Raw genomic sequence first — 21,013 nt, 5'->3', positions numbered from 1 at the left:
CTTTTATTGCTGGTTAACTTCGATTGGATTAGGCTTTCTTTATCAAAAATCGAAAATCAAAAACTAGTGTATCAAAGAGATTTAAGGGAATTAGACAGTCAAATCGCTTAAAAATAAAGCTCTTTTTTATGAGTCAATTCTAAAAAAATAAAAGCACATCTAAATTTACCCTTTTACACAAATATTTATTGTTAACATGTATTAAACATACACGCATGTACGCGCGCGCGCGCGCGCGCGTGTGTGTGTATGTATGTGTGTGCGCTTTTATTTCTTTGCAATTAACTCATAAAGAAGAGCTTTATTTTTGACTGCCTAATCCCGTTAACGGTTTTATCAATCTTCAACCCAAAGATAAAAATGCTGTATTGACCATGCTGTAAGATACCATTCATATACAACATATAAATGTCCTCTTTTAACGAAAATTTTTTTTCTTCCAAAAAGCATCGTCAAAGTAACTTTTGTACAAGTAAGACATAAATCCAAACACAATGTATACACTTTTGCTATGGCATCTTGTTCAGCGGAAGCGTGAAGAGAGCACTCGTAGCACTCGAAAGGGTTAAAAGCTGTTTTTATTCTTATTTTAAATTACGATGAGTACCAAAAGAGAAAACAAATTACATATGCAATATATTTTTCTTAAAGACAAAAAAAACACAACAATAATGCTGATAATATTATACATTGACATCTGCCACTCCTCGAGATGACTTTGTGTCAAAAAGTTTTTCTTCTTTTGAAGCTGAAGATAATAAGGGATCTAATTGAGTACTAACGTTGCGTAACTAAAAATGTGTGCAATACTTTCAAGTTGAAAATGTAACTATGCAATGTTTAGACAGCTATCCAACCGTAAGACGGATGTTTATTATGTTTAACATAACTTACCATTGTCTGCACCGTTGGAAAGGTTATTTTCCTATGGCCTTATCGTAAGACCAAAAGAGCGCGAATTTTGAGAGTCTGATTTTAATTAAAGCCAATGAGAGATTCTATTGAAGATATTTATATACCATATGTATAATATAATAGTTATAGCTAAAAATGTGAAAATACTTTATGTACATTCAAATCATAAAAAAATATTTTATATTTAAAATTTTTATTTAAAACGCATATTTTTTATTTTAAATAAGTTGTATTAATTACTTTATCAACCCCTAGAAATGAGTTACTTTGACATTACCATCGTATGTCATACCTATATTTCAAACACTTTCTTATGTACGTCAATCAAAACTGAATCCGTTCTTTGTTAATAAACATGCCAAAAAGTACTGCTTTCCTTTTCTACGAATTTCTATTTACATTCTAATTACAGATCAAAGAAGAGCTACGTGTTTTCTCGCTTTTTTTGACTACCGAAAAATCAAATTCTTTGAAAAATTCAATCATCTCGAACACAATTAAATTTGATAATCACATCATGTCGAGAATTATGCAAAATAACACGAATTCCATCATGGATAAAAGTAATTATTATTATTTTGTTATGCAGAAATGGTAACAATAACATACTTTCTTTGTTTATAAATTTTTAATTGTACTTAAAAAGCTTTATTGAAAATAGACACAAACTAATTATTAAATGATTGTATATGATATTTATATGTATAATTATATGTAAACTACATGCATAAAAATAATAATTACAATTTTAGGAAATGTTACATCTGCCAATACTAAAAGAGAGCTACTTCAGAACAGATTATCGAATAGAAGTTCAGAAACTCACAGAATAGAATTGGAAGTACCTAGAAGTAAATGGAATATTCTTTCTGAAGTGATAAATTGCCAATTAGGTAGAAATCTATTACCTCAAAGAAGGTTCTTTGGTTCCTTACAAGGAGTACGGCAGCTCGAGCTTAAGTATAATCTTACTGATAACGAGGTAAATTTTATAAATATATTGAATATATTAAAATACGTAGTATTTATACATAAATTGCACTGATTATTAGGCTATTCTTGTATTATTACTTATTGATATTTATCGACATTCAACTATTATTTATAGATGTATGAAGTGCGTTCGTTAAACTTCAATAAAAAAGGAAATTTATTAGTAAATACCTCTTACAATAAAATTCTTATTTGGAATTGGACTGCTAGGGAAAGAGCGCTTTTGACTTGCGTAAAAGGCGGCGAGGCCGAATATATATTTCGAGTGAGTATTTTTTATTAAAACGCTGTAATTGGAATAGTCTGAAGTAATTATTTTGAATACTGTTGTATTGCATTGTTTTGATAATTAATTCTTGTAAATTGTACGTCTTTAGATCAAATGGTTCGACACAAACTCCTTGGTTCTTTCTAACTTTAGAGGAGAAATATTTTTAGTTCACGTTAAGCGCAATGTATTGGAGAGATTGACGATGTTTAATGTAAGAAGCAGATTCACTGTGGTTCATGATGAAACGCCTCATGTGATTCTTTGTGCTACTCGGAGAGCAAAAGTGTTCTCCATCGATATTCGACAGAAAGAAATACATAAGTAAGTTATATTGATTAAAAATTTCAAATTATATGTTTGTATCTTTATCTTTCGTGCCTATAACCTACAGCACATCTATAATATCAATTATTAGCGTAATAGATTTTTTATATTAGACATACTTTTTTTACAGGTTATTTATAGTAAAGGAAGGCCCATTAACGGTACCTCTGACCCATATAGATTCAAATCCTTTTAACAGTAATGAATTTTGCGTCAGCGGTGTTACCTATTACGTGCGGGTGTACGATCGTCGAAATGTTGTGAGGCCGGTTCTTCAATTATTTCCACATAATATGGTACGTTGCATTTACATGTATCGCAATTTTATTGCTTAGTTTAACAATTCTTAAAGCAATAAAGTAATATAGTTGTTCTTTTTACCCATGTTTAATTTTACATATTTACAAATATTTTAGGACGAATACAATGAATACTCTTGTTGCCTTTATAATTACAATGGAACGGAAATTCTCGCAACATATAAGAAGAACATATATCTATTCGATATATTGAAGTCGTCAAATACTAGAGAAGTTCATAAATATAAGAACTATTTTAATAACGTCTGTGGTATGGCATACGTAAAATAAAATCATGTTGCATTTTTTATCCTCGCCTTTAAGTTTTTTAATTTTCAATTCTTAGAAGATTCATCTCTTTTGAACGTTGCACAATAGAGAAACATAATTCAACAATATTTGATAACAAAATTCTTTTATATTTTTTTTATTTTTACGTGCTGGAAAATTATTTTAAAAATTTCTCTAATAGGGTCACTGCACCAGTTAATGAACAAATAAGAATTTGGACAATTACATTTTCAAATAAAAAATTACATTTTAATAAAATCTCCAAAAAAATTAGATTTCAACATTATCAATTAATGTTGCATTCTACTATATTATTTCGAAGTCTTATTATTTCATTAGCGACTGTTCAGCGACTGGTGCAACGACCCTATAATACTTTCCATATTCTCTTTTAAAAAATTTACCAGTATGTCAGAAAGCAATGCCCTAAATAAATTCAATTTATTAATACGTGATCATGTTACATTGTAGTCTATCGCTTAATTGCAGAAGAAGGAGTCAAGTTCTTCGGACCTAAAAGCGAATATGTCGTATCTGGATCCGAGTCGGGTAATATATTCATTTGGGAAAAGAATATGGGGACTCTAGTAAACTACATAAAAAGCAATGGCATACATGTAAGACTAATGAGTTTTCCACTTTATAAATCTAATGAACAAATCCTTTTTTAGGAGAGAGTAAAAAGTTTTTTTATTTTTTTTTATTTAATTATAGGTAAATTGCTTGGAAGGGCATCCGCATTTGCCTGTACTTGCGACGCAACATTCGCATAGACATATCGGAATCTGGCAACCTTTCTGAAATTACGATTATATTAATATTTAGTATTCTTTACACAGAATTACATATACAATCATATCATGTTATAATTATACGTTATTATTACATAATTATACAATGTCATCTTTTTCCTTTTCTTAAATTTAATCTTTTATAAAAAGTAATGAAAAAATTGGTCTCCTAATCAAATCAGATTTGAGATCTATTTATTAGCACTACGAATGCTTCAAAGTATTTGTAGTGTTAAATGGATCCTGAGTCGTTTATTATAAGTTAAAATTTTTATCGAAACCAAGATATTACAATAAAAAATTATATTGTATAGAGCAAAAAGTTCTTTTTCCTTTTTATTATGGTGTCTTGTTAGAAAATTGCTACAATCATTATATTCTCTCAAATTATCGTTTTACCTCTTGCTTTGATGCCACGACGATTAAATGATGAATCCCTATATCTCACAACCAACAGCATTTTTTTAACTCGGTAATGTTATTTTGATACTATATCTATTAGCAGAACTATATTACCTTCACGATAACATACGAAAGCCTGGGTATTGGATATATGTTAAAATTATCGCCTTTGTTACGAAACAGTAGGTAATACGTCTTGCCAATGCACAGATTGCGCAAATCCAGTAGATTTTCATCACAGCACGATGATCTAAATCTGATCGAAACCAGTCTATTATGTTAAATGCATTGCGCATTTTGATTATTATCTCTTTATCGCTATTAACTGCAGATCTATTTTATTGCGGACCGTATACGTATATGTTTTTTGCACGAAGTAGAAAATGACCGAGATTGAATCTCCGTCATGCACTCTCACCTCGCTTAATGCGCTTGTTCAAACGCAGTTATGAAATGAACACTTCCGGAGCAAAACGTGCGACATGAGCTCTCTCTCCCTCTCTCTCTCTCCCCACATTGTATTCGTGTTTAACGAAAATAGATTTAATCTACGCTCTTACGTCAAAAACTCGCGTATTATTGCTGCATTATTGTGTCATTAATCGCTAGAGATAAGTAATCGATCGAGTTTCTTTATTGAGAAAGTCGGAACTGACGGAAGAATGAAGGCAGATGCATCGGCGAGATAGATGCGATCGACTTTTACTCACGCGCGTTAACTCGTAACGATTGTGAGGACGAAAGACACGTCACGTCCATTACAATAAATTTCTCAGTGCATGCACTCGATACGGCTGGCGACAGCTCGGTAGAGGAAGTTTCGTAGGCACAGCCAGTCGTGGAGAAAGTAAAGAACGATATTTATTCGGGTTGCACGACCGGGATTGAACAACGGTCGTCGTCGCGTCACCGGCGGGTGAACAAACGTACACGCCACGCCACGCACGCACGCACGAACGGACGACTCGAACAAACACGTGCCTCCGCAGTTACGTAAAACCAAAGAATTTATCGTGATTTAAATGTAAAATTCCACCACATTTACGCGTGTCTTTTCAATGTATTTTATTACGCTATATAAAGTATCGAGTTAAGCTTTAACCGCGTCTCTTTTCAATGTATTTTATTGCGGTATATAAAGTATCAAATTAAATTCCAGAATTGAAATATTTCAAATATTTGACGCACTTGAAGTGTATGTACAAGCATAAATCAAATATGTGTATAAATATTGGAACCGAAGACATTTAATGAAGTCAAAAAATTTATAATCAATTCAATTTCTCTTTTTCTCATCGTAACAAAGGAAGAATGAGAAATTTATAAAGAGATGTTTCCTAAAGTGAAAATGATTTAAAAGTGCTATATATATATGAAACGATTGTAAAAAAATTGCATAATAAGACAGTTACGTGATTACAATATACTTATTATAATTCGCTCGTTATATCATCTTATTAGCACTTGGCAGAATAAGATAATAAGCGCGCTCTTTAAGAGCATAATATTTTTACATAACTCCTACTTTTTCCTCTCTCTCTTCCTCTCTACATTTCACCCGAGCGAGACGTCTGCAAAATTCCCACTCTCGTTCGGTATTTCCAAAGTAGCGATACTCGCGCCTCGTCACAGATTCCAAGAAATCTTTCGTACAAGCCGCCGACGAGAGTGACAGATCCTATGGAAATCTCAGATAATTATCGCGGACCTCGGGACCCACCGCGCGCCGAGGTCCATTTCCGGTTGATGAGCCAATTGATCCAGCAATCCCATCGTCGATCTGTCAACGCGCGTGACAGATCTGACGTGCGCGCGCGCGCGCGCGCGTGTCACGCAACCGACGACGTACAACATACGCGACGCGGAAATCTCCTCGCTCGCCCACTTCTCGTCATCGTCGCGTTCGCGTCGCCACGGCGGTGACGCGTTCGTTTCGTGCGGCCAATTTCCCCGTTGCAACTTTCTTCGCGAACGGCGGCGTACGCGTGGCCGCTCCTCGCCTTCGTTCCGCCGGATAGTCGCAGCCGCGTATCAAAGTCCCGATCGATCGGCCACGTCGCATCGTCGCGAGCAACGGCCGCCTCGCGTTTCGTTTCACATTTCGGGAGTTTCTCCCACGACGCCTACCTTCGCTTCGAGATCGATGTGATCGAGAGGACGTTCGCGGCAAAGGTCGCGATTACGCGTGTGATTGATCGCGCACCCGGAGCGATCGCAGGTAACACGCCATCACGAGTGGTGCGCGTCACTGGTGAATCGTTGCGACAGGATCACGGGTGTGTGTATATTTTGCGGTTTTTGGGTCAGAGGAATCAAGAATTGCTACCTACGAGGAGGAAGCGAAGTCTCCGTGGGACGAAGGTAGACGAAATTGCGAGGTAGACGTGAATTATTAAACAATCATTTGAAGGGAAATAATTTGTTGAAGTTAATTACACGGCCGTACAGTCTGCCGGTGCAACAATAATGGCACAATGCCGAGTAATAAATGCGCATCTGCGCACTTTTAGCTTCGCGGCGGACATTATTTACGAAATCTGCATAATTTCAGTTCTGTGACGTCGATTTAAATTCAATTCCACGAGACACATTTTATTTCATATATTCTAATTTATTCAGGTGTTTTTTGTCATATTTCATCGACCGATTAGACAAACAAACCAGTTGGAGAACAAGTTGTTTTTACCGACTTGTAGGATGAGTGAAAATTAGAAATCTGCGCTCGGCCATCGCGGATAAATTGCTTGGTTCCGCAAAAAAAATCAGGTTGCACGAGCCGAGTTTAATCAAACATGAAATTTAGCCGCGTCTTGTATCGTAATGCATATTTATCGCGCGGAATATACATGCAGTTTTATTGTTAATTGAAAAAAATCTTGGCAAACGTGGCGAGAGAGACACAAGTCAGTTTTTTTTAATGACACCTCAGTCTAGTTTTATTCGTATCCTTCAATTCACACACTAATAAATTTTTTTTGCTCCCAGCGGTTTCATCAAGAAAGTGCGTATGCGGAATAAATTTAGTTTTTTGAGACACGAGATCGCGAAAGTCAACGTCCATGTGCGTTTGACTCTCATCTTTTCGCAATTCGTGTTCGTGAGGCTTTGAATAGCTATTCTTAGAACAGCTTGAAATTTTTGTTGTTGCCACTTTTCTGCCAGTAAAACGCGCAAGACGATCACAAAGTTAAATGCGCGCGGTTTAATAGGCAAACAGTTGCAACATATTAGCATCACTTTTGAAATATGTACATTATCGAGCATTGTCAAACACGCGCGTTTACGTTTACGTGGCGCAAGTTATATTTTTTTCTCATTTATATGCGACATTAATAGAATGTTCGATGTAACGTTTAATATGCATCTAACGCTATCGTAATCGCATCCTGAATATCACACATATGAGGATAATAAGTATTAATTACGCAGATAGTAAAAAAAAATTATTCTCACAAGGATACCGCTATTATTTCCTTTTACCTCTCGACAATTGTCCTCGTTCGAGCCTTTCTTTCCATAGAATTCTGGTCACGGTGAGTTACTGAGATAAATTTCCAGAAATAAATTTTCAGGGGAGAAGAAATCGCACGCAGTGAGATATTATTCTCGGTTCGTGCTTCCGGCAAGGCGTTGATGTGAATAATTATGAATCCAGTTTTTGGGGAATGAGTTCACACACGTGGTGTTTTACGTAAGCCGGGCCTTATGTGATTCGCCGGGTGGGCGCGTGGGATTTTCTGCTCTCCTTTTTACTTTCCGTCCGCAGAAGAATGATCGAGGTGCGTTACTCTCTCTTCCATTGGAAAGTCCACTCGATGTTTCTTCAATTGCGGTTGAGATGCCGTATTCGTCTGGGCGCCCGTTCGCCGCGTGGCGCCACTTCACGAGTGCGGCTGGACAGTCTGACCAGAGAATTGTCTTACTACTGAAACGCTAACAAAACTCTCAAATTTAAAATAAATAATATTTTATTAATCTAATAAATTATTAATAAAAATAAACAATAAACAATATTTTATTAATCTAATTTAAAATAAATATTTTATTAATCTAATAAATTATTAATAAAAATTGCAGTAATTTTAATTTAAATTAAACTGTAATAAAAATTTTAATACAAAAGGAAATAATATTATGGCCTTTCGTAATATCTTCGTTATTAGATGACGAATTCTAATGATTACTTATGGAATCATTTATTTAATAACCCACTATTATGCATTGTTAATATACAATAATACATACTAACCAACATTTGTTATAAAGCATTTTTATTTTTTAGTATTTCAAAAGTCTTTCAACGTATTACTTTAGTATTAAATTACAAATATTACTTTTTCATTTTTGGATATATTGCCACATGAATATAGGTACACTTTAATGTGTTTTTATTATTCTTTTCTGCTTTTACATTTAATATTTTTATTTAAATATTTTTGAGTGCTTTTTTACGATTTAATATTTTTTGTAGCTGCATGTATTCCGAATTTTGTAAAGTTAAACAATTTTGCTAATGTAATCGCTTGAACATGTTAATGCCTCAACAAACCTAATGCAGCCTTTTTTCGATAAAATTATGTCGAAAAAGTTATTCAATAAATTTAATGTAGTTCTACTACCAATTTATAATTCATTATACGTATTATAAATTTTTAATACTACAATATATGCAAAAGAGTTTTATCTACGTATATATTTAATTTTTTCTTTTTATTTATAAATAAAAAAAAGAATAAATATATAATATTATAATTAAACATCTTTTTTTTTTTAAGAAAACCAATTTTTGTGGGGTAAGGAAGAAGGCGTATTACCATCTCCGTTTCTCTTTGACACATTAAGTAGTGTCACTATTTTTATAAATAATGTCTTAATATAAATATTTCATAACGTTGATCTAGAATCAATTGAACGACACACTGACAAATGTAATCGCTAAATTTTAAACTAAAAATATATATTGTTAACAAAGTTATAGTACAAAATATAAAGAGAAAGCTGTATTACCTTCTCATCTATAATAAATTAATAAAATTTTTTTATAAATTAATCTAATAAATATTTAATAAAAAATCTTTAATTTAAAAAATCGTTATTGCGTTCACGTTTAATTGTGATAAATAATATTGTTCTCGTCCATTTACATAAAGACCTCATTTCGTCATCATATATAAATGTACACGTAAATAGCAATTTTAAATAGCGATAAAAAAATCCATTGAGCAATAGCTTTTAAAAAAATGACACCTATCAATGTACAACCTGTGCACAGAATAATTTATTCATGGTTTAATTCACGGTGATATAAATGCAATCCTAATTTATTCTGATGATATATATCTCCAAATTGGTCCTTAATGCTTTTCTGCAATAAGTTAATTAAGTTTATGCATTGAATTCTCAATTTATCTTGTCCTATTATGCATTCATCATTGTATTGCGCTAAGAAAATAACAAAGATATTGGTATAATAGATATTGTCAGTCTATATAACCATAATTGAGTTTAAAGTATCGGAAGCGACGCAACTGTTAAACACATAACTGCGAGATTTATCGAATCTAATTTAATAGTTTTTATTCCTTTGAAAGGTTAAACGTCAATTGGCTTCAGAATTATTGTTGCAAATTACACATAGCATACGGATAAGTCTATTTAAAAAAAGAAAAGATATAGTATTCAAAACATTTTTTTGTCAATCTATGTTCAATATCCATTAAACGTAAAACAAGAATTATATCTTTTTTCCTTCCGCACACCATGAAAATGAGGAAATATCCGTAACAAACACGAAGGACGTTCAATGATTAATTTTAATTAATTGTTACATGCTGCGTTTTTCGAAGTACATTTGAAATTGAAACGTTACCTTTTATATTATGGTCAAGGCAAAAGAAAAATTCATCATGATTAACTCTTATGTTCAAATCAGTGAACACGGTAATTGCAAATTAAATCTGTTGCGTATAATAGTAATTATAGATTGTAGAGATAGAAATAATTAATATAATGTTAACTTAAGTTAAGTGAGATTTCCTTCAGTAGCTATTTCAGTTTCCCAATTGCCGCTGGCAGGTTATTAAATGTTACAATGCGATATAAATATCGTGCATGCATCATCTCTTTTATTCGTGATTTCTAGCACAAGGGCGTGACAAACGTTATTTCTTTTACAGCATGGAAGATAACGAAGATAAATGGTTCAATTTTAGAAAGAGATTTGTTTCTTACGTAAACTAAGAGTCTTACCAATTTTGTCTGAGACAATTTCAAAATAACTTGAGAAAGTTTGAACGTAAATCTTCTAGCTTGAAAATCACGCAATAATAGTGCTAATATTACGCATGCAAATCCACGTGGATGTTCGCACAACTGAATAGAAATAAAAAGGCAATTTTAGAGTCAGCTCTTTTTAAAAGTTATTATGTTGAACCATGTATTAGCGGTTATGTTATGCATTCTGTTAATTTATATAGCAGCTGTGTAGCTGTTAAAGAACAATAAATGTTGCGAAATCCCCATATATTTAATTAATACTTCGTACTTCTCTTTTTTTATTACTTTGGAGAAAAAATAATAATCAGTAAAATTAATGCTATTATAATTTATGATTTCTCACTTTATTATTGCTTATGCACGAAGCATGACTGGAATTGACTAATTAATTATCGACTCCCATTAGCATAACAAGAGAAATGTTAAAAATGGGGCACTTTGCAACTGATAATCATCACATCAAGCCTTACAATTCTGTTTAAACAATGATCATGTCAACATCATTAAACTCGTAATGTCAAACTGTAATTATTTGAATTATTTTGTAATCATTCCTGTGCCATTACTCATTCTATTCAATATATTATTAATTTAACTAAAGCAACGATGTTAAATAATTTAACTCAAGAAATTTATTAAATTTTGCTTAAATTTATTATTTAATAGATGCATAATGTGCCCTGCTTGACTTAAAAGTAATTTACCCATAGAAATAGATTGATTAATGTTCATTTTCATCAACGCAGATTAACCTTGATCTCGGTTTAATTTATTGTCTAGCCTTTTCTAGTCGTAAAAATCAGAAAACAATAAACAGTAAATTAAACTGAGATCAAAGTTAATCTACATTGATAGAAATAAACATAATGAGCATAGTTGTTCCTTTAATTACACGTTTTGCGTTCAAATGATAAATTTTGACACACATAAAAGTTAAAAATAACTATGTAATATAACTACGTAATGATTTCTAAAAATGTTACTTAACTCAAAAAATTGATTAAAATTTTATAAATTTAATATTTAACAAATATTTAACAAAAAAAAATTGGTCTCTTCCGTCGTCAGGCGTCGTTAACTTCTGAGCTTACAACTGTGTAATTCGGTACTTGGCAAGCACCAAGTGAAGTGTCAGGCAAGCGAGAAAGACAAAAGTGAAGGAGGAGGGTGGTCTCATTGGCGAGCGCTTTGGATGATGTCGGGCTGCTGCTGAGCGGTTTCGCGAATGGAGTGAATTGGAGGGCGCCCCACCTGCGGGAGGCGAGGCTCGCGCGGTGCACGATTCTTGATTCTCGAAGGGGCACACATGCTCGCCTTCGTTTCCCCTTCAGCTCCGTAAGACATCGGGACCTCCTTCACCGTGGTCCTCAAACGAGCCTCGCACTCCGTCAGGTACACAACTCACGCATTCGCTCGCTCGTACGCATTCACCGCGCCGGCACTCCGTAAGTCTACACGCTAATCCCTTCACGTATGTACGTTTTGCTTTGACTGCCACGTGACTGACACGCTCACCTCGTTGATTTTCCTGTTCTATTAGGAGAAAGAATCCGTTCGATTTGAGCAAATTGACTTAAATCATGACACGTGTTGAGTGGGACTATTTTTTTCTTTTATCTTCACTTATCTCCTCTTTTGTTACACACTTGGCAATTATTTTACGGACTGATCACATAAATTACAACGTGTTATTCGACCGATCATTTTACGCTTCTAATTTGACAGTAAGATTGAGAGCTGCTTATTACTGACAAGCTAATCACTTTGATTCGTATTGATAAAAGTGAGTTGAGAATATGAGCCGTTGTGTTTTGAAACTGTGACATATTATTTGGCTAATTATTTTACGTTTGTAATAGCTTGTAACGGCTTATTGACTGTTGCTTATCAAACGCCTTTTAAATAAATTCTTTTTATTTCTCACGTCCTTTTAATAATTGTTTCTTGTTTTTTGCAATTTCTTTTCCCTGTTATTGCAAACGTGAATCTTTTTTAACGTTATTATGTTTGGAGCAAGTTAAGATTTATCAAAAATAAAAAAAATTCGATTATATACATCGCGTTTAACACAGTTTGCAATCTAATTTTCTTCTTTTCAGTGATTGCACAAAATTATTGATCAATTGTTATCACTATTGCTATCACTGTTATCACTGTTCTTTACACAATTAAATCAGTCTGACTAAAAATCAGTTATTAAATGCATCCAAACTCGCTGGGGCACCCTTTCACTCGAACATTCAAGAATCACTTTCGATTTTATTACTACCGGGAATCCTACCGCCTTGTCATACAACTTTTTATTCGTGCAGACCGAATTGCTACACGTGGACCGAGCGAAGGAGACATGATGTGGGTGTCGTACGCGTTCTACGGTCTGCTTTTGGCCATCGCCATTGTCAATTGCAGTCCTGTCGACACGAGAGAAGTCAAGGAAGACGACCTCACTCCGCTGAACGAAGTAAGTCCCTTACTTTTCCCAATCAAAGTGTCGAAGCGAAATAAATATTAATGCTACACATTAAATGCTCTCTCTATTTCTAGTCGCGTGTATGTGTCAAGAAAGTTATCGGAAGGACGAAATTACTTCAAATCTTATTTAGAAAGTAAAGAGAATATGAAATGGAAGGAGAGCCGCGATCACGCGCCTCGCTTTAATGAAGCGATTTGAATGCTCAAGTACTTGCGGAAAGCTATTGTCGATCTCTTACGTGTCGAGAGCGGAGTTTTACCATCGCGCCGCGCGTCCTTAGACGTACTTGAGACATTGAGACCTCGCGAAAAGCGCGTAATCGCGATTTTAACGATTTGCACGGTTTACCGAGCGACGCGCGCTTGCCTTCCCGAAATGTAAACCGACGAGAATTCGACGATGATTACGTTGCGCGATGTTACGTGTCCTTCCTTTCCCTCCTAAGCGCGACGCATCGCATTAAATGCCTCTGTACCTTCACTCGACCTAGAACGAACGCCTCGAAGCACATTACGCAGAGAAACAAAAAAAAAATAATAACAATTTAACGTTCGGTAACGTGAGTGAAAGCAAACGTCGCAAAAATTATCAATTGGATAATTCAGCGTTAATTGATTAGGAAGTACGTAATCCACACGAGAGGTATCTGGGTCAGCACCGAATCTCGTAGCTTATATAAATATTTATCTTGTAGATATTAATTCACAGGGGAAAGTATACGCTTCACACGTCGCGGCTTTCTTTTCCTTCTTTCTTGGTAAAACTATATTCAAAAAATTATATTCAAATATTTTCGAAAAGAATTTCTATATCTATACATTGATATTTAATCCGAGCCGGTTAAGTAACCAAGATAGTCATGGGAAGACTAAGATTTGTTCCCGTTTGTAAAAGAAGGAAGAGAGGAAGTCCAAAGGAAGATATTCCCATTGACTGGACGTATTACGTTAGCTAAGCGTGCTGTAAATGACGCGGTAAAGATATAATATCGTAATGAGAGAAAAGGGTAAGAGAACAAGGAGGTATACGAAAAAGAGAGAAACGTGATCTCGGGGAACGAGTCAAGAGTGAAAGTAACCGGCGCTACCTGTACGAGCTCGCTACACACTAGAAACGGATGCACGCACGCGTAATGAAATTTCCTTGACACGATGATGCACGCGCATCGGTCAATCGGGTAACGCGATGCCGCGATCGTTATCGCCGCTCGTGATCACGCGTTAATGTAATCGCGCGGGTACGATTCCCCCGCGCAATATCGGCCTCGTTCTCTCAGAAGGAAAGCAACGTTGCGTAATCGGTTGCATGTACGAAATTATAGCGTTAGAAACGATATAAACATTGCGCGGAGCACGATGTTGTTTTCCATTTTTCGCCAATGTAGATACTCCGCGCAGATGAACAACAGGTTCCGTTGATAGTATCGACGTTGCGAAACGCGTAATACTTGACTAATAAATAAAAGCGCAATAAGGTTTTGATAAAATCCAGGACGGAGAGTATTTTTTCCTGCAATAACGCGTTTCATCATCGATCTCTTTTCTCCCTTAATTATAAACCCAGATAATCAAGCGTGATACAGCGTATTAAGCAAACTAATGTATTGCATCTGTTGTTAAATATTTGCTGTACATTTGATAGCAGCGACATAGAGATACATTGCGAATGCAGCAATATGACTGCTTATGCACACGATCAGTTGAAAAAATTTTAAGAACAAACAGTTGGCAATACTAATGCTGTTATGCTGTTAGCAACACGGTAGCAACCTCTTTGCAAGTGACTAATTGATGCTGACAACATGTTGCCATTTATTTACAATACCATTGTTAGAATTGGAATTCACCTGAGTGTAATCCGACAGACATAACTGTTGTTTCAAGTTTCGAAATAAGTTGCCGCACACTTGTTGGCGACATGACAGCAAACTCACTGGCTATCTGGGAACTTTAGCTTTAATCGTTATTTTATACTGTCGCCCGTAATTATTGCATAATCTTTTAAAGAAGCCTAATTTTATGACCTACACAGGTCTTGGTAATCGAAACTGATGATGCGGCCGATGGCGAAAGTGGCAATAGGGACAAGAGGAAGATTGGCCTCACGTTGGGAGTATCGAACGGCATCATTAATTTTGTGTTTGACGTAAGAATACTTAGCTAATTTTCTTCGTGGAATCTCTGCTGTTCTTACATAGAGTCACTGCACCAATCACCGGTAAAATGACTATTTCAAAAAAGTATTATAATAAATTGCAAATTAATTGTATTTTTTATGATCTAATTTTCATAAAAATTTTATTAAAATATAAATTTTTATTTTAAAAAGTAATTATATTCAAATTTCATATAAATGTTTATTCACTAGAGAATTTTTATTTGTTTATTGACTGGTGCAGTGACTCTATGACATGACAAAATATTTCACGGGAGGAGGTAATTAATAATTACACATATAATTAAAACCGCGCTTAAAATGTAACAAATCTTTTCTAAATTCAAAACATTTGTTTTTACTACGCTGAGAATAAAAGTTGTTAATTTGATTTAATTTTTTCAGCCAAGTACTTATTTAATTATGTATTTATAACTTTATAACTTTAAATACATAAAATACTTGAATTTAAAAAAAAATTAATTTAGTTGAAAAATTTAGTTAACTTTCTTCTCAGTGCATTACATTACTATCTTAACAATCTTTATACATAACGTAAATAAATATGGCAAATCGATACTATCAGTTTCTGATCACAAACGTATGTCTTTGTAGAAAGTGGATTCCTTCATAGACTCAAAAACGAAAGCGATCTCAGTTCTCGACGAATCTAACAAAGCGAAAAACCAAGCTTTCGGCATCGACTCCAAGCAATCGGCTACATCGGAGTTCCTCAATAAATTGCTGTCTCAGAAGATTCAGGCCGCGACTGGTAGCATTGGACCCATCATAAACAGTGCGACGACATTCTTCTCAGGTGCTTCGGCCGGCATCACGAAGGCTTTGGCCGGGAAACTTGGACCTCTAAGTTCGCTTTCCGGTGGTGCGGGTGGTGGAGGTACGTGAGGTTGCAAAAAATTTCCCAACTCTTTCAGTTTTCTTCGATCAGTTTTTAAAAACAGGTAGCTTTTGTACGGAATTAAAAAAATTCCAATAGAAAAATTCAGAGATCAGATCTCTGATGAAAAGAAATATTCGTAAGACATTTTGCTATCTTTTTAATATAGTATTTGTCAGTTTTGCCATCTTTTTAATATAGTTTTGGTTTTCATTGCTACCATTTCTTACTGTTTCGCCTCTTAAAATGCAGGCGGAGAGCATGGAGGTAGCGGAGGATCGGCCCTTATCAGCAATCTTTTGACTCAGAAGATTGGCTCTTTGTCGAGCCTGAGCCAGGGTAGCGGCGGTCTAGGCAGTTTGAGCGGCGGTTTAGGCGGTTTAAGTGGCGGCAGCAGCGGTAATAGCGGAAGCGACTCTCATAACGGAAACGGCGGCAGCAATACAGGCGCTGGGATCAATCTCGGCGCTTTCGCCAACCTGGGAGGGGTAGGATCGCAATAGATTAATTTTACCTCTTTCTCTGTGTAAACTGTCAATTTCTTTTTTACACTTTACAAGTTCCTTTGATGTCGCCTGTTCTGTGACTGATACGTAACGCAAGCTGTCCTCCTGGATTATGTGTCTTCGTAAAAAAGCGGTTGTTACTATCACGAAAATACGGATAATGACGGTTTTTTTTTACTAGAAATTGTTCGGTGAATAGCTCGTACTTAACAAACTCGGACGAGGGTGACTGTTTACGACGTCGCTTTTGAGGCTATCACTATTTGCAATGATAACACTTAATTGCAGCGATAAGGAAATGAGTTCTTGGTAAATGCACGTTTCTTTAAAGTATCATTTTCACAATTCAATAAGAATTTAACACCACGTCATGAAAGTACTCTTCGCTACTTTAGTTCCTCGAGACCTTTATATTTATCCATTTGCATGGCCGTTGCTTATTCCCCAATGCACCTTTCTTATTAATTTTCCATTTTATCAGAGAACTGTGATACATTTAATAACGTAACTAATTTTGGTAGATCAAATAAATCAACTTTCTCCTAACAATATACTAAATGTTAAAGCATGCCGTTTCTATGTTTTGTATACGCCTGGATTGGCTCCTTTCCCCGTGCCTTGAATTTATTCATATGCCTATCATTTTTTATAAAAACATGTAATTGAATACAATGAAGAACCTGCTTCGCAAGTCGATACGCTTCACTAACCCCTCGGCTATACCTCCGGCTAATCGATGTTGCCATGATCTCCCCTTTAACCTCGGAAGGCGCCTTCACGAGAACGAGGCCTTCCGATAAATTATGTATGTGCCATTAAAACAAGTATTGTACATAAACAGTACGATTATGCGCCACCACAATACGCGGCGTATTAGGCGGCTTAAGGCGGGCGGTATAAAACGGGATGCCGATGGGATGCGGAAAGGGAACGTTTGACCGTGGACGTTAGCGTCTGGACCGGAGCGAGCACAGCGAGAGAAGAAACCACTTTTGGGGTGAAAAAAGCGACGACAGACAACGAACGAACGTTAAACCGCGAGAAAAATAGGACGGACAGCCAACGGATTTCCACTCCCAATGGAATACGTGGACGTTCCATGTAACGGAATGTGAATTTCTGTTTCTAGCTGGGCCGATAATTGGCAGAACCTCCTTTCTCTGACTAGAAGTCTTCCTCTTTCCAAAAAAAACTCCGTCTTTAAAAGACTCCAAAACTAAAAAGAGTAAGGAGAGAAAAAAAATGAAAATTCTCCAGGAAACGCTCTCCTGATGAATCAACGCTCTTCCGGCTGAATCCGGTGTGGACTGCGCTATGTCTAATATAAATTATCGAAGCACTAGCGGCGTTAGTCGATTTGTCACCGCGAAAGCTGTAAATAATTTAAGAATAGCCTTTAGGGACACGAACACAGACTTGTGGATCATTTGCTATGTGTAAGCGATGTAAATAACACATCCAAATGATCCATGACACGTAACGAACAAATTAAAAAAAAAAAAAAAAAAAAAAAAAAAAAACAGATGGTGATGATGGTGTGATAATGTTGATGTCAAATAAACTTACAATTATATTTTGTCTACCACATGTGACAAGTTAGAAAGCATTTTCTAATGTATCCCTTCCCACACATCCCTATTATACCTGATAGAATTTATCTATGCTTTCACTCTGCTATCTCTTAATCTACGTTTATTTTTAAATATTGATTAGAGGCTAATCTCATTCTCAATGAAAATTAAAAATACTCTTTATTGCTGTCGCTTTAAAGTATTTCTGTAAAAACGTATTTTTTTATATACACGAATATATAAATGTTATTTATAATTATAAAGAATTTTAAAGAATTATTAAGAATAACTCTAAAGAGCTTAAAGAACATTTTACTTACATCTGAATAAATATGGAATAAAATTATAAATACAATAAAAACACTTAGAAAATTATAGCATTAGTAATTCACCTTCAAGAGTCTTTTTATGTTTTATCATTGAAATTATAGATCATAAAACATGATTTATTCAACACAGCAGAAGTCACGCATATTCTTATTCCTACATTTTCCCATGATATTCTAACATTGTTACTCCATTAAATGATAAAATTTCCAATAAAGCAACAGTGAGAAATCTGATTCGTTGATATGTATCTATGTGCAGAGGAGCACTACTACGGAGGACACGGTAATTTTTGACAGAAGTAGGGTATCCTTGGATATACCATCGAGCTCATTCGGCACCGGCTTCTCCGTAGTAACTAACGTCAGCAAAATTCTCAACGGCGTAATCCTAGTGAGTACAAATGCACGTCTATTAAGGAAAACACACCAGTATAATAGGAGAGAGCGTTAATGATTGTTTTCCGCCGGTGTGCGTAAGCCTAATTATAGTTTTTTTTCTGCGTATATTATGACATAACATTCTTTTAGTACTGCCTAATCGATTAACGTGCTCGAATCGCCCTTCACTCACTTCGTGATGAATCCATATTAACTGCGCAAACGAAAACGAAGCTTTCTCCAATTTCGTTAGAGATGAACCTACTGATCATTCCATTGGCCCCAATGACCGTTCACATTTTCTTTTTCAGAACTCAGCCCGTCGAACGCAGACGTTGCTGGAAATCTTCAAGCCGTTATTCCGGGGCACGTTCGCCATAAAGGGTTTACCATCGGACAACCACAAATAAAGAGTCTCGGCTTTCTTTTACATTTGCATTATTGCAAATTAATTGCTCAATGATCGCCGTTTCTCATTGGGAAACGTTCCACAAGTTCCGATATTTTCTAGATCAACATTGTTGATCAGAGCTTGTGAAGGCTGTTCCAAAGTTCCGTTGATCATAGAACATCTTAGATTTGAGATATAGATAAGATAGAACTGTGTAATGGAAATTACCTTGATGTTGTTGTTAGTTAATTTCTTATGACGCCATATTTTTGCCTCATATTTTATTCATTATTCTTGCGTTCTTGTTATTTTCTTCTTTTAAGTTTAGAAATGACTCGAAAATTGGCGTCGTAAGTCAAATGTGCGCTTTTAACTTCTAAAAGCGTATATTATTATAAAGAAAATAGGTAGTTATATGAATAGGTACTTAATATATATATATATATATATATATATATATATATATATATATATAAATTAAATGTATAGATATAAATGTTAATTTAGAAATAATTTAGTCAAATTTTAATTAATTACGATGTGCGATATAATAAAGAATGAGGTAGGAGCGACAATCAAACTCATTTACATATCGTGAAACTAATTTTGTTTTTTATGTTTAAACAAATATTGAAAAACCTTCAGAGTATTTGTGCGTTTATTAGCCTGTAACTTAATATTTAATTGCCATAATAATTCACATAAAATAATTCACATTAAATGAAGAAATATGTCCACTAGACTTTTTATTTCATCATTTAGGAACATGTTTGTGCTATAAAAGATGGCAACTTCTTATTTATCAATACTAATTTATTACACAATAAGTAGATTCATAAAAATTCTGCACAAACAAATATGTTTAGCAGTGTTGATAATTTATTATCTGGACAACAGGATTCATATTATACAAGACCAAGCGGTCAGAGTGTCGCATCTAGTGACACCAAGAACTCGACCATGTAACATTTTGCCGTTCACATAACGAGGACACCTGAAGCAGATGTAACGTTTTGCGAAACCTGTGCGTTTCTCGCAATAACATTAAGCAATAAAATAATGTTTTATTCAGAAAATAAAAAATTTGTTCCCTTGAATCAAATTAAAGTGTTAATCGAATCATTATTCATACTCTTTGTGATGATTAATTATTAGATACGCAATAATAAAATCTCGTAAATAAAAGAAAGCCCGCATTTGATGATCGTTCAGTTTTAAATTTTTATAAACTCATCGTATGTGTCAACATCAGATTATAAGCACGAGCATTTTACGTAATTCTTAGATCAACGATCTGTTGCACGATTATCCTTTTGACGAGCAAATTAATGATGGACGTGTAGCATGATACGAAAATAAACTGTAATGTGCAAAGTTCGAGAAAAAAACTGCGACACGTGTCATTGTAAAGAATGTGGGTAAAAAGATTCAAGGATACTAAAAAATAAGCTACTATAAAATGCGCGACACATTTAAATAATCTAAGTGATTTAAATAAATAGCTAACTCAACACGTAATTTACGCAACACGAGAATTGTTGCATAACAATTGTACGAAAATTATACATATGTAATACATTTCGCATTCAATACATTTTAATTTCACTAAATTTTACTTCTTGTAAGTTATCTTATATAACATTTTTAAATAATCGTGTTAAATTTGTAAAACTAACCAAGAATCGAGTATTTTCGCAGAATTTTTATTTGCAATTACAACTCATGTAACTCGGACGTTGCATCATTTGTAT

The 21,013-nt window shown here is 34.6% G+C and overlaps 3 protein-coding genes across 7 annotated transcripts; all 3 read left to right on the top strand.

Moving 5' to 3' along the window:
- Positions 1 to 1,432: 1,432 nt before the first annotated feature.
- Positions 1,433 to 2,540, top strand: LOC120357430. Its single transcript, XM_039447635.1, has 4 exons — positions 1,433 to 1,478; positions 1,668 to 1,897; positions 2,024 to 2,173; positions 2,286 to 2,540. Exons 1-4 carry the CDS (start codon positions 1,433 to 1,435, stop codon positions 2,502 to 2,504), a joined length of 645 nt encoding a protein of 214 aa, XP_039303569.1. The 3' UTR covers positions 2,505 to 2,540.
- LOC120357429 (DDB1- and CUL4-associated factor 8-like) lies at positions 2,533 to 3,894 on the top strand. Its single transcript, XM_039447633.1, has 5 exons — positions 2,533 to 2,538; positions 2,617 to 2,799; positions 2,920 to 3,073; positions 3,565 to 3,710; positions 3,808 to 3,894. The coding sequence occupies exons 1-5, from the start codon at positions 2,533 to 2,535 to the stop codon at positions 3,892 to 3,894; spliced, it is 576 nt and encodes a 191-aa protein (XP_039303567.1).
- A 2,296-nt stretch (positions 3,895 to 6,190) lies between these two features.
- Positions 6,191 to 20,364, top strand: LOC105201017 (putative lysozyme-like protein). Of its 5 annotated transcripts, none has more exons than XM_011168844.3 (8): positions 6,191 to 6,664; positions 11,631 to 11,954; positions 12,875 to 13,023; positions 15,067 to 15,180; positions 15,805 to 16,087; positions 16,340 to 16,575; positions 18,753 to 18,884; positions 19,183 to 20,364. In XM_011168844.3, the coding sequence occupies exons 3-8, from the start codon at positions 12,910 to 12,912 to the stop codon at positions 19,279 to 19,281; spliced, it is 978 nt and encodes a 325-aa protein (XP_011167146.1). In that variant the 5' UTR covers positions 6,191 to 6,664; positions 11,631 to 11,954; positions 12,875 to 12,909; the 3' UTR covers positions 19,282 to 20,364. The 5 variants fall into 5 exon arrangements, with proteins under 5 accessions (XP_011167146.1, XP_039302751.1, XP_011167145.1 ...); XM_011168842.3 differs by having other exon boundaries at positions 6,192 to 6,664; positions 11,631 to 12,007; XM_039446817.1 differs by lacking the exon at positions 11,631 to 11,954 and having other exon boundaries at positions 6,191 to 6,647.
- The last annotated feature ends 649 nt before the right edge of the window (positions 20,365 to 21,013 follow it).

The sequence above is a fragment of the Solenopsis invicta genome, chromosome 3, assembly GCF_016802725.1.
Source record: "Solenopsis invicta isolate M01_SB chromosome 3, UNIL_Sinv_3.0, whole genome shotgun sequence".
NCBI classification, from domain to species: domain Eukaryota; kingdom Metazoa; phylum Arthropoda; class Insecta; order Hymenoptera; family Formicidae; genus Solenopsis; species Solenopsis invicta.
Note: the sequence above shows the minus strand (reverse complement) of the source record. Positions and strands in the feature narration are given on the sequence as shown.

What these genes read in the sequence shown, in the direction of transcription:
- LOC120357430 (XM_039447635.1), top strand. Translation starts at nt 1,433, where the DNA reads ATGTCGAGAATTATGCAAAATAACACGAATTCCATCATGGATAAAA. An exon ending in GAATTCCATCATGGATAAAA is followed by an intron (nt 1,479 to 1,667) that starts GTAATTATTATT and finishes TTACAATTTTAG; the next exon opens with GAAATGTTACATCTGCCAAT. An exon ending in ATAATCTTACTGATAACGAG is followed by an intron (nt 1,898 to 2,023) that starts GTAAATTTTATA and finishes TATTATTTATAG; the next exon opens with ATGTATGAAGTGCGTTCGTT.
- LOC105201017 (XM_039446817.1), top strand. Translation starts at nt 12,910, where the DNA reads ATGATGTGGGTGTCGTACGCGTTCTACGGTCTGCTTTTGGCCATCGCC. An exon ending in CTTTCGCCAACCTGGGAGGG is followed by an intron (nt 16,576 to 18,752) that starts GTAGGATCGCAA and finishes ATCTATGTGCAG; the next exon opens with AGGAGCACTACTACGGAGGA. An exon ending in TTCTCAACGGCGTAATCCTA is followed by an intron (nt 18,885 to 19,182) that starts GTGAGTACAAAT and finishes TTTCTTTTTCAG; the next exon opens with AACTCAGCCCGTCGAACGCA.
- LOC120357429 (XM_039447633.1), top strand. An exon ending in CTATTTTAATAACGTCTGTG is followed by an intron (nt 3,074 to 3,564) that starts GTATGGCATACG and finishes GTTACATTGTAG; the next exon opens with TCTATCGCTTAATTGCAGAA. An exon ending in TAAAAAGCAATGGCATACAT is followed by an intron (nt 3,711 to 3,807) that starts GTAAGACTAATG and finishes ATTTAATTATAG; the next exon opens with GTAAATTGCTTGGAAGGGCA.